Here is a 14,032-nt window from a genome sequence, read left to right on the forward strand (position 1 = left end):
TTTGAATAATTTTATTTTCGGTTATTCTAAAAGTTGTTGAGTTCATATGCGAGTAATGTCTTTTACTGCCATGTTACTGCATGTTTTATAATTCTCGACAGTCTCTGGTGGGAAAATTTAAGTGAAAAAATACTCAAAACATTGTGTCTACAATCAGTTACTTATAGTAGTTCAGTTTTCAATTCATTGATTTCCAGATGACGTTATCTTTATTATTTATTTAAATTAATGTACTGTGAATAGAGGTAACCATGACGACGACGATAGCATATTATGACGTCACATTAGTGACGAAAAATAGCACATACGTCACAAACAATTCGACATATTTGAATGTCAGAAACGTCACTTCTACTGTAGACATGAACGTCACATACGTCACAAACACAACTTTAGTGAATGACAATACTACAATGTCAACTAATGACGTCACATTATCAAGGACAACGATAGCTATGACAACTACGGGTGCTGACGAAAATGATGCAATAATTTCTACTGTGACGTTAGCTGGATCTATAGCCGCCATTGTTATTTATTTCTGTATAATTGGATTATTATTTGGAATGGGAATGCGAGGAGTCAGATCCCATATACACTGGTGAGTGAACCTTCATGGCCAATCAGAAGTTCAAATTTTCAAATGCACAACGCGCATTGTACCGCACTTGAAGTATCGTTAATTCTGACGATAACCCTTATGACAATAGTTTCTTCTCGAAGTCACGACGTCTTTACTTCCTGTAATACTTCACAAAAAAAGTTAGAAACGCTGGTCTGAGTAATGGCGCAACAGCTGATATCACCGTAACATTCATTTCCTTATTTTTAGTAATGTTTGTTTCTCCCTTATGACGTCACATATTCTCCTTCTCGTTGGATCAGATCGTACAGCAGGGTCCACTGAGTGCAAGATAGTATCCATGGCAACGCAGGTGAGAAAATATTTATGCAAATTAAGTAACCCCAGTACTCGGGAGTAAAAAATCTATATAATCAAAAGATCCAAAAGACATTTCAGTAAATCCATCCAAGCTCTCCGAAGCCATGAAGTAAGAATTATTTTGTCTTGAGTTCGAGTCGGTAAAAGTCAGTTATTGCGCCTATTGATCGTTTTTTTTTATTTTGTTTTTGTTGTTGATATTTTTCTTCTTGTTTATATTAAATTATCGCTTTTCCTATTCACTAATGGATCAATTGATTGGAAATTTTCAGTGGTTAAAGATTGTATTTTTTCGCTTCAAGGCTATCACTTTTATTTATTCCTAAATTCTATGATATCTGATATTTCATCCAAAATGTCACTATATTTTTTTTATTTTTATGGGAACAAGGTTTCAATACGCCAAGCGTGACGGCTGTTTTCGATTTGACACAACGCTACGCGAAACTCGTAGAGTAATTGATAGCGATAGGTACGGTACGAAAAGTACATTATTTTGGAATTCGTGTCCATATATTTGAGCATCGCTTTCTCGTTCTTAACTCGCATTTTACATTAACTACTGGATCAATAGTTTTGTTATTTTTAAGGTTAAAGGTTGTATTTGTCCCTAGAAGGCTCTTACTTTTATTTCTTTGTTTCATAAGTTCTGTGGGCTCCATGGGATTCGTTTTTTGAGTGCGATGCCTCCATCAAATTTAGGAAATTCATCACATTGTGGCGGTTCATCATTTGTGTTAGGCGAAATCGTGAAGGCTACAGTGCAGGTAGTCTACTGTGACAGATTACTACTTTTTTGGTCTTCATGTCCATATATTTGAGCATCGCTCTCGTGTTCGTCAAATAAGCAGAAAAACCTAAAAACATGAACAAGTTATATCTCTATTTTAACTATTATTCTAAACCCTCAAACTTGTTGTGGAGCCGTATTTGCTTAAGAGAAATTGTCCAGGGATTGAAGTACTTACAGGTTTTCTAAAACTTCGGACACGAAATGGACCGATTGCTTTGAAATTTTCAGTGGTAAAAAATTGTATTTTTCACTAGGAGGCTATTTTATGTCTTTCAAAACTTCCTGTTGGCTCTACGAGGTTCGTTATGTGTGTGCCATGACGTCATCAATAACCTTGCGCACCTTGAGGCAGCTTTCGCTTTTGTCGTGAAGGCTGCATTACCGATAATCTACTGTGACAGATTGTAAACCTACTTCGTTTTAACTTTCGTGTCCATCTATTTAAGCATAGCCTTCTTGTTCATATAATAATTGCATTTATCTCTTACAGTTCTCAATCCTGGTCGGTTTAACCTGGTTGATGTTAGAAGGAATTCATTTATTTCATTTATCGATGGTCGGCAGTGACTTCACAACTAATCATAAACGAAGACGGAAAAAAAGAAGAGTCAGCGTCATTGGAATTGAGCAACAACCTGCTACTGGCTATAACCATAAGTGAGTAAACTTGTCTAAATAGCTGTATGGGTCAGAACCTAATGCCAGCCTCATTATGGGACACAAAGTGGACTTAAGGATCGTTTTGCTAAATTATTGTTTTGTGGAAATTTCTCGGCAACTTCCAGACCAATCGATTCCCAATTGTTACTAATTAAAGATGAACGAGGCCGCTACAAAGTTATTGCTTCATTCTATTTCAAAATAAATTTTTCTAATTCAAATCTGAATACTAACGAAACCGATATTTCAACACAAATTTTGCTTATTTCGCGTATATTGCGCGACCACGTGGTTTTCCGTCAAACTTGTACAGAGATCTTTTCGACAAACTTGGTGCTCAGCTAACCGGTGCCATTCACTGAAACAGCACACGCACCCCTGTCTGTCATCCCATGCTAACCGAGTAGCATAGTTAATTTGCATTCTTGTATTCTGGTGACGCGCTACACATAATTAGAGAGTAGCTCGTCATGGGTTTCTTCGTCATATTTTTCGTCAAAAGGTGATATCGCCCATGTGGTACTTTATGTCTCTTGATTAGGCCTCATTTGAAGTTTCGGCAACTTCTCTGAATTTAATGTCATGCGATTAATTTGTCATTATTTGAACCATGGCCATGTTCAAAAACAATCTTCTCATTAAACAGGCTTCATCCTCGCACCGGTCGTCACCGTGGCCGACCGACCGAATCGGTGAATGATGACGTCACCCAAGACCAAAACATAGGGGAACCTTCTAATACACCATCTAGCGGGAATGATCAAGTATACAACGACCAGGAATTATTGAAACTAAAACAAGGAGAATCGTGTTGCGTCTCACGATTGCTATCGTACTACGTCATCGGCTGGATAGGGCCTGCGATGTTTATCGGGGCGACTGTACCGGCAGCTTTACAAGGATACGGGAGATCGCAAAAGTAAATATTTTTTGTTTTTTTCACCCCAATTTTTTTTAATGAGATGATAGAATGTGAGGATTTACATATTTATCCCGGGATAGAAAAAAGCCGATAAGGCGACTTAATCATATGACAAACCATGGCCTCTCGTCCGGTTACCAGTCCATGTCGGGTGTGGGATTAGTTACCAGATATTTGTTTCAGATTGGTGTTGGGGGAAGCCATTTAGTATTGTAGTATTTATTTCCAAGATAAATCTATGCAAAGATCGGTTTTGATTTAATCTGTTTTTATTGAAAACTCCGACTTGAGCTGAGGTCACATGTTGTATATTATTTGATGAGTTTGCACCATCATGTCTTATGTTTTTAATTCACGTTAACTTTCTCGTTTAATTCTTATTACTCAGCAATTGCTGAATTCGTTTTGCTACTAATGACGAAAAGTTTACCAAAAAATGCAGAGTTATCAAAAAATCGCAAAATAATAAAAAAAAACTCTAGTGCCTGAAATAAAATTTTGAATTTAAAATTGATTGATTGATTTTAAAAATTAAGAGAGAATGTTACCTGATATATTCTAAAAAAATTATATGCCGGATAAAATTCAAATACATCCGTCTGTGGCCTACTCCACTATTCTGAAGCAGCGTTCAATAAATTTCTATTGCCCATTGCGATGGCATAGCGGTAATATTTACGTGAATGATATCGGCAACAAAGTGGTCCTGCGGATAGTTTTTTCGTTTTTCTTTTACCAATTGCTTTGGAATTTTTAGTAGTTAAAGTTTGTTATTGCCGCTAAAAGGCTATTTTTTATTTTATTTCTTTCAAAAATATCTGTGGTTCTATGGACTTCGTCTGTCACTTCGAGGTTTTGTGTGATGACGTCATCAAAATTAAAAATTGCTCACAGTGATCACATCTCAGTGATCTGGTTGTCAGGTTACCGGCACTGTAAAAGTTTTGATACTACTTCGTTTTGGCTTTCGCGCCAATTTATTTGGGGATCGCTCTCTTGATTTTATTAAATTTACTTTTCCCAACTACAGCTGCTGGTTGGCGACAGACAATGAAATCCTTTGGGTATTTGGAGCTCCACTTCCAGCCATTTTTCTGTTCCATTGTCTCGCAACAATGCTCGCAATATTGAACTATAAAGAAAGAATAAAACGAGAGAATCTTGTAGAACAAAACGAGAGAACTAAGCTGACTGATGCTGAGATGAACACAGGAGACCCCCACACTCAAGTAGGTGACTATATAGGAAATATGGGGAACAGATACATCCATAGGCGGAGCTGTTTCTAACAAAGTCTCCATGAATCTGACTCGAAACTCTCACAGTTTCAGAATAACAAATCTTTGTCAGTCATAAAGTCAGGAGTAAGTTGCAAAAATCAGACTTCGGCCTCTCTTGGTCCAGTTTCGGAGAGTTTTGAATACCTTCCAAGTATTCGAGATTCGATTCGAAAAAAATAATCGATTCTATTTTGAAGTTATAATGAACCACCCTGTCATTATATATCAGTTTGAATCACTGACGTAAATAATATTCGTTCCCAAAAATATTTAACAGAAAATAATATTTCAGAATGTTGAAGCTGACGAAGCGCCAACTCCGCCAATCTTGGCGAGGACTGACAGTAGGATCGCACAACGTGGAAAACCACATCAGATGGTGCAAGTCGAAAACAACCGAAACGCAATCATGGTGAGAGTAGGAATTGGGAAAGAATGGCCTTTTTATATACCGATGTAAAGTACAAGTCATTCTGTCAATATATACTACTTGTCCCTCATATTATCCAAAATATGAAGGGAAGCAAACAAGAGAGAAAAGCTCAAATGTATGGACACGAAAACTATGCATCCGTCCATTTCGTCTCTAATAATGTTCCGATGAATATTTTACGGGTGCTCCATGTGATTTGTCGTGATAGCTTTTGGTTTCATTCCTTAAAAAAAAGGAAGTATAAGGTGGAGCCTGAAAAAGGAATTTGATTAGACATAAACCACCCTAATATTGTTTCGTGGATTAAAAAAAGGCGGTGGCACTACTTTGATTAATAGCTTTTTGTTTAATCTACCATTGCTATTATTAGTATCTATATCTTTAGCACATATGTTTATGCATCTGAAGCCAAAAATACCTGGCTAACTAATTCCATACCAGACATGGACTAGTAAACGGACGAGAGGCCCTGGTTCGCCATATGATTAAGCCGTTGTATTGACTTATAGAGCGTTGGTTGGTTTTTTGTACAAAATATCCAGACAAAATTTCATCTTTTTTATCGGGTTTGCTACCTTTGATAGATATGAAATCTTACCTCACCCGCGCCCGTGAACTTGTTTATCCGCGCAAGTCTTTGTTGCGAATATTCAACCATGAACCTAAAGTGGGTGACGAGGCCATTCATCAACGTCAGGCCTAAAGTTTGGTAAACAGTGACGCAGGCTGTTAGAAAACCCGTCAAATCAACTTTGAATCTGCAGTGATCAACCAATTTAGAAAATTAAATGTGATGTAGATAAAACCTGCAAATGCCGAAGGTCATTATCAGTCACATTCATGGCGAGGGCGTACTGAAATTTATTCGGGGCTGATAATATTACAATTCTTCTATCGGCAATCTCTCCACTTTTTAGTTTAAAAACTAGATATATGTATGCGACGAATGTTGAATCCGAAAGACTTATATTTTGAGATACTTTCTACAAAGATGAAAAAAAAGTGACAATAATAAAGAAATGCTAGGAGTCGGGTTAAGAGTTTCATATTTGTCCAAGCGGAACGTCGATTAGATGGTTTAATCAGATGAAAAACCAGAGCACCCAAATGCCGCACAATAAGATTAATTGTGCTCTCCCGATACCAAGTCCGAATGTCTAATAAGTCTATTGAGTCTACCACCACCCTGTTTATTTGCTAAAGTCCATAATCCTTGTTCAGATCCCAGACGCGTGACTTCCATATCCCAAATACGTAACGCACTATTCACCAAAAATGCAGTATAACAGAACAAATATTCATGTTTTTCTGTGAAATGTTTTGAACCTTTGCAAAAACAAATCTTACAGGCAAGCTGGTAATTGGCGTGAAGGAAGCCAGTACGTAACAGGGTTGATGCGGTTGTGTTAAAGTTCCCTAGCTGTACGTAGCGGGATAATTTGGAGTACGTCGCGGAACATCAATTCATTTCCTAAAGAGATATTTGTTATTTGTCAGCACTTGTTGTACAAGATTGGATCGGTTAAAATTAATGTCGATAGAGAAATAAGGGCGCTTCTGAAGTGTGTGAGGTATCTAATTTTGTTCCCCTACTTTACATCCAGTTGTGTAAAGAGACTGAAACCTATGGGCAGGGGGTATATTCACTTGGCTAACACAGACAATCCCCGAACTTGTAATTGTACTTAAATACGGAAAATCGGAATAAAATTATGGCCTAACCCTAACTTGGTGCACATACTACGGGAGTAACGAAATAAGAATAGCTTTATCAGACATATATAAAGTCGAAATTTCGTTCTTTGGACTCCTGACACATACCATTAGAATATATAGTACAGGACACTCAAAACAATAACTTTAATGCATTAAAATTGAGCATTGTATATCCAACAAAGAAATAAAAACTTGAAAGTGTAAACATAATATTATCACATGAAACAAATTGGATCATTTTGTCGTGAAATTGAGCGCAACAAGTAACCACAAAGATTCAATTATCCGTGACTGTAAACCAATCAACCATGATGTTTACAACACTAGCTGTTTTGGTTTGGAACGATCCCGGTAAATGTGGTGACGCATCCAAGACAGGATGCAATATTCAATGCCCTGCTTGAACCAGCGATATAACTAAATTTCGCAGTGTCCATTATTCATGGCCCAAACACTGATAAAGCAGCAGACTAATTTGAGATGCCCCAGCTTTGATCGATACCAACTGGTGAATACCGATATTCCAATGTGCAAAATGACAGCCATTTTTAAAAGTATGATGTGAATTAGTGTGATATAACATATATCAAATATCTCATTCATCAAACCATCGTTACGATCTCTGCGCTGTTCCCCTAAAGTTCCCTCCTAACCTCTCATATATCCGTAAACCTCTTTTCTATTCGCAGTATAGTTGAATAGAATACTGTTAGGTTTTCATATTATCCCTGGGTAGAGAAAAGTCGATAAAGCGGTTTAACCGTGTGGCGAACCACGGCCTCTTATCCGCTCACCAGTCTAAGCCGGGAGTAGGATTAGTTAACCAGGTAATTGTCAGAGGCATGAACTTGATGATGCAGGAACCCGCAACCGAATAGCGTTACGTGAACCATCTTTGACGATGAAAAGTCCAGCAATCCTCTTGCACATAATTATCTCTGTGAGATTCGAAGCTGTGAACCTGCGCAGGGTGATCTTGGTGCCGCGGGAGTCGTGTTCCTTCAACTGTCGACATTTCATTTGATTTTTTCCATCGCGGCTTTCACTCCGAATGAGGCCCTGTTCAAGAGGCCACTTTCTATTTTGCCTTTGCCTACCTATTTTATTAATTACATCTTGTGTAGTGAGCTCGTGGGCATGGAGTTTTAACTGAAGCACGTGGTGGCAACATAGGTAAAGTACGCCGCTCACATGGGATCACATATCATTTATCGTTTCAGAACGGTCAACTGGGAAATATCTCATCTGACGACGAAAGCGATGACACTTACAACGCTTACAAATACGTCAGGATGAAAAATGGCAACAACTCAACCAACCATGACGATTACCATAACAACGTGATGATTCATCCTCCAATATATGAAGTCACTCAGAAGACGTTGTCGGTAACGCTTCCTGATGAGTAAGTGTGATGGTATTTGTTTGTGCAGAGTTCTATTCAGAGAAATACTGAGAAAAGATGAAGTCTTAGTACTCTCAGAATTAGTAGTGCCGATTTGATTGCTAAGGCAGAATGTTTTTGAAAACCTAGCCGTGATTGAAAAACAAAACAATTATTCAAAATTCAATAAAAATTTTAAGATAACTCGCGCGACAACTTATGAGTGAATGGACTGTGAGACACATGCATCTCTGAAATGCCAGAAATTATCATATGCGCGTCAGTTGTCCAAATGACATCATCACTGAAACCTCGAATAAAGAGCGCAAATATGAATAGTTTGCAGTTTTTGCTTCATTCTGAGCCACCATGATCAATAACTCACAGGCCGCCCCTAATTGCCAGAAATGGATCAGTGCCCAGCCGAAACTTTTTCTATTTGATTCCGTATTCCGCTTAATGACAAAGAAAACACAGATTCGTCCAATAGCGCCGGTTATGAAAGAGCGTACGTGTTCATGAGCATTCTCATACCCGTGTGCAACTGTACACGCCGTCTATCTAGAAGACTTCCAAAACAATTTTATTTTTACGCCCGGTCTGCCTAAAACAAGGTTCCGAGCTGACAGCACATTAGAGAATTGATAGACGGGTCGCAAGAGAGAACCGAAACATCGGTTTCAGTTTCATGCATTTTTCATATATATATATGTGTAGCCCGGTCCTTACTGATTTAAAATGTATTTCAGAAAGCTTATATATATATTTTACAACTTTGTGCAAAATGTCTCCCTTGATCGTAGGCTGACAATCTTTAACGACCGTTGTTGAATTGAAATACTCGAACGTTATTATTTAATTAAATAAAAATATGAGATTTAATATTTCCAAGTTAAAATTATTTTATCGAAACATTTGTCATGTCCAAACGGCGCTAATGGCGCTAGCCACGACTGCCTTACCCTAGATACGTTACTGATATCAGTTAATAACTCTATAACGATCTACTTTATTTTCAGCGAATCTAACGAACCAGCCCAGAACTACCTTAGTGCAGTGCATTGGAATTTATTTTTAATACCACTCGTCAGCGCCACCTGGGCGTGTGGGATATTATCCATCAACTTCCGCCTGGTGCCGTTGATCTATACTTTCTGCGTCCTCAACGTTTTACAGGTAAAGGTTAAACTTTCATTCCCATTCGCCTATATTCCATCGCCTTTTTTAATTTAACTCAAACCTCACGAGACACCCACTCTGATCAAATCTTTGAATAGCATTCACCGATAAAGAGACGTCATTTGCATGCTTCAATATTATCAGGCCAAAACAGCCTCTCCAGTTTATTACACCACCCAAGGTAGGCCGAAACGATTCCTATAAGAGCTGGAACTGAAGATCTCAGACATGCGTCGTCAGCGTGGGTATGTTCAACGCGCCTATAGGACACGAAGTGAATTTATAGATCGATTTGAAAATTGTTGTCGCCAAATAAAATTTTGAGCACTCAAAAATTAAGGAAATCGCTAAATACTATTAATTATGTATTTTTCCTCGGAGTCGTAAGGTTCTCAATTTGCTGCTTTCCGCCAGAACATTCCGCCATATTTTCAGCAAACTTGATACTCAATTGGTCGTTACAAGTGCATTTTTATGGCGAAATATTTGCTATCTTGTTGAAACGTAAAGGTATAGTGGAGGGAATGAATCTTCTAAACAGAATTTTTTTTTAATTTTTGTCCATGGTCCTGTATTACTGAATAGCGACATCAGGCTAGTCCACCCTCTGCTCGGCAAACTTAGTGTCAAGCTAAGACGTGGAGGGCCGATGTTAACTACTACAGTGGTTGAACAAGAAATGGTTGATTTTAGCCTTGTATTAGGTGTTTGTCTTCGTGTCCATTGTACTCGTGTTGAACAGTATAAAGTGGAGTATAGTAGAGAGAATAAATCTTCAACAAAATGTATTTTTCTTCTGTTCAGGCCATCTATATATTCGCTTACTACTGTGTTGTTACCTTTCGATTACGTCATAAATGGTTCGTAATGACGTCACACGAATACAATCAAAACGCAAGACCAGTGACAGTGTGGCTTGGCAACGACCCCGGAGATGATTATGACGTCATCAATGGAAGGAGAATGGGACGAAAACGCAGAAAAAAACGAAAAATACCAAACATTGACTTATTGACTCGGACGCCGACACCGTTTCAATCCGCCCCTCCGATCGAACTTCTCGAACGACAAACCCAACATTCTACGAATTCGCAACCTAGAAGTTCGAGGCCTAAAGGTAATAGCGTATCAAAATCAGTGGATAGTAAATTGCCCTGGATATCTAAAACAAACCATAGAAAACCAATGCTAAATCAATTACATACAAGCGTTCCTGCTATGACCTCATTCTGTGATGGCGTCACTGGTGACATGGCGGAAAACGAGATCCCTGCAACACGCAATGCAAATAGGTACTCTATTAGAAAAGATGTTCACAAATTAGAAACAGACTCGGACAGAACTTCACAAAGAAAAACGCAATATGAAGTTGCTGTCAGTCAATCAGATTCAACTTTAGTAATCCGAGGAGAATCTCAAAGATCATCTTATGCATCACTAAAGAACGAGCAAATACTTGGTCAAGTGATGCCTGTATCTTCTTCCAGGCAGACTAAACTTCCGGGATTACCTGGAAATCCAAATTTGGAAGAAAAAGATGAACTAAGCGATTTTCAGTCATTTACTAGCGACTTTGATGATATTTTAAGAAGTCTAGATCCGAGGGCTGGAGAAAGTTACATTCTTCCTGATAAAAACACTAGAAGTGCAAAAATTCCCTTTGTCAAGTCAGTGAGCGACGACAATGTTCTAACTCGTTCACATGTATTGACATCAAGGAATAGCTTACCATGTTCGCCTAAAAAGCAAGAATCCAAACTAGATCTCAGCGAGATTATCTCGAACGAGCCATTTAGTGCTTCTACATCCAGAGAATCCCCAGACAAACAGACAGACAATTCATATAGTCGAACAAGTTCCGGACAAGGCAGCGACAAAGCTTTACTATCGACGACCCCTCCAATGAGAATCGATGATGGTGATGAAAACACGTTGCCAGATATTAAACAAAATGAAAGACTTTCAAATGAAACCACTGTGCTTGCATCAATCCACCCGAGAAAAACTTACGATTTAGAACCTGAATCTGGCAACAGTAGCAGCACTGAGCCCTGCACTCCTCTTCCAAGGAAGCAATCGCAGAAATTTTCTCCAATACCGATGCCAGATTTAACAATGAAAAACAGCCTCCTAAAGAATAAAAAATCGCGTTGAATGTCTCAATCTTCATATAAAAGATGAAATTTCCATTAATTTTATAATAGAAAATATATATTTAATAACATAATATAAATTTATGAAAGAACTTAACTGTGTCGCATATGTCCATTGAAACCAAATTTATGAAAAATGTTTTCTCAAGACAAGACGCCCAGCACTCGCAGGCTAAGCTGGGTTCCTCATTCAAATCCTCATTGATCAGTCGATTTCATGTTAACATCTCATTTATTCACTTTTTAGTGGTTGCCTTTGACGACCTAGAGATCAGTATCCATTATTTCTGAGCAGTGTTGGACAAGCTAGAGTCATTTGGGACTGGGACTCAAAGACTTGACCAGTGATTGACTCGACTTTAGACTCGAAACACAAGTGACTCGACTTGACTCGCGCGGGGATTAGCGAAGCATTACGTGTTTGAGCAAATTATATTCAAAATTGATTGAGGCTCATTACAGCAATCTCGTGTTAGACCACTGGATGTCGCTAGATGGTGAAAATGGCGAACGCTACTCTGCAGCCGAGGATGCGGAGCCGGAGTTGGTGAGTATTTATTGTAGTCTGAAGTGGAGTCGTGTTTACAATCTCCCGACGTCAAAATCTGAATTCCTCGAAGTCGAAATTTCAGACTTTTCAAGGCGATAATCGTCGAGATTTCTTACAAAACTTGAAATGTATTAGATCTTGCATGCGACAAAGTTTTTGACGAAAAATTTTGAAATGGTTTTCAACTCCGAGTTGGAGTTAAAATATTTGCCACTATTAGAAGACAGTCTGAGCTCAACACCACACCCGTGTCTGTGTCCACTTAGATAAACTAAGGCAATCAATTATAACTATTATGCGCTATTGTTAAGTAAAACTATAAAGTAAATTAAGATATAATTTTTGCCCGTCTTTCTCAAAAGCATGATAAAGCACTTTTCATTTTTGTTTAAAAGATCTGCATTTTCTATAGGAACTACTTGTATTTGGTGTTACGCAAGACTAACTACCTCCCCTTGTCTCATGCCTATTTACTATTTGATTCAAGAGTCTTGCTGCGGACTAACACAAATGTATTTCTGTAACGTTTACCCCAGACATGAGCAAAGTACGACCCACGGGCCAAGTCCGGCCCGTTGGGTAATTCGATCTGACCCGCCTGATGCTGCCACTACCGAACTGAAACCAAATTTCGGTGTTTTAGCTAAAAATAAAAATAAAAGAATTTGTTGAGATTGGGGTTATTTTTAGTTTTCGCACAAGGCATATTGTTTTCGACCTTTGCTTTGTAACACTGTAAATATTGTTCATAAAATGTAATTTTTTACGTCACACCTTCATTGACCGCCAGACTAGGTGGGTAAAATTCTGGCCCCTGGTTCAAAAACCTTTCCCACCCCTGGTTCAGCCAAAACGTTTGTTTACAACTTTAATATAATTGTGGCAGCTCCCGCCATGCAGTGAAGCGAAAGGCTGCTGTTTTGTAGCGTGGATTGTGAAAATATTGCTTCCAATATCCGATGTTAATATGTATCACATAAATATAAAATTGTCGCGATAAAGATAACTTGAACATGCCCGAAGCAATGTCTTGAAACAATTTCACAATATGGATCAGGTCACCGGATACATACCATCAATTGAATGTCTATGTGTATATTGAATACCTTGGTAATACCGGCGATAAAAGACATTTCTAGGAATCCAATTCGGTCATGGTGTCGACTATAGAGCAGGGTTTATCAACCAGATGCCCCTGTTCCCCTCTCCATAAAAGGTTGGGAATCAATGCTGGTAGAACTTCCGCGTAGTCATAGCTCTAGGGAACGATTTTGAAACAAAAATTTGGCCTAAACGGCTGATAGTTCACGGTGATTTTCATCCCAGTAAAGTCGTAGTCAGTGGTCAATCAAATGTCAACCAACGCGGTACGAGCTATCGGATGAGCATCGAGTTTGCAGCGGACAAGCTTGGCTCAGTAAAATTTTTTTATATTCATTAATAAAGTGTTCCCATGGCATATATCATAAAATATGTTTCCATTTAGTTGAAATATTGGTTCTTATGAAAGATTTGAAAAGAGATAAACGACATAAGAGTCTCCTAACGGCATCAACCATCTTCAAGTTCTCAATCTTTGTAATCAGTGGCTTCAATAATTGTGGAGAAAGGCGCTTTTTGAACAGCAAAAACAGGAATTTAACAACTATCAGAAAGGCACATTACGTATAACATCTGTAAAGTAAACATAGCAAGGCAACATGGCTGGTGGATATGCATGATAAATGAAAACTATTTTGGTGGATCATAAAGCTGTTTCGGTTCAGAGTGAGTTGATCCACTAAGCAGTAAGGCAGTTTGCAAATCATGAATTTTTTAACTTAGCCGAATTTATTCTCCTAATAATAAGGATAGGCTTTGGGTATAGCGTGCATATTATATTCGGGCCACAACCGGCATTGTGAAATGTCACGGGTATAACACGACACACAGGAGGACGAAAAATTGGTCATTTCCCGTTAGCATGGCTGACTTTCCTTATATGGAATCGAGGTCTTCCTGTTCTTATTATGATTCATA

General features: G+C 38.3%; 1 protein-coding gene across 1 annotated transcript; it reads left to right on the forward strand.

Annotated features, from left to right (window-relative positions):
* Positions 1-201: 201 nt before the first annotated feature.
* Positions 202-11,544, forward strand: LOC120348527 (uncharacterized). The gene is made up of 9 exons (XM_039418677.2): positions 202-601; positions 833-935; positions 2,227-2,393; positions 3,043-3,315; positions 4,349-4,547; positions 4,891-5,010; positions 7,968-8,152; positions 9,151-9,307; positions 10,115-11,544. Exons 1-9 carry the CDS (start codon positions 252-254, stop codon positions 11,462-11,464), a joined length of 2,904 nt encoding a protein of 967 aa, XP_039274611.2. The 5' UTR covers positions 202-251; the 3' UTR covers positions 11,465-11,544.
* The last annotated feature ends 2,488 nt before the right edge of the window (positions 11,545-14,032 follow it).

Source organism: Styela clava, chromosome 1, assembly GCF_964204865.1.
Source record: "Styela clava chromosome 1, kaStyClav1.hap1.2, whole genome shotgun sequence".
Lineage (NCBI taxonomy): Eukaryota > Metazoa > Chordata > Ascidiacea > Stolidobranchia > Styelidae > Styela > Styela clava.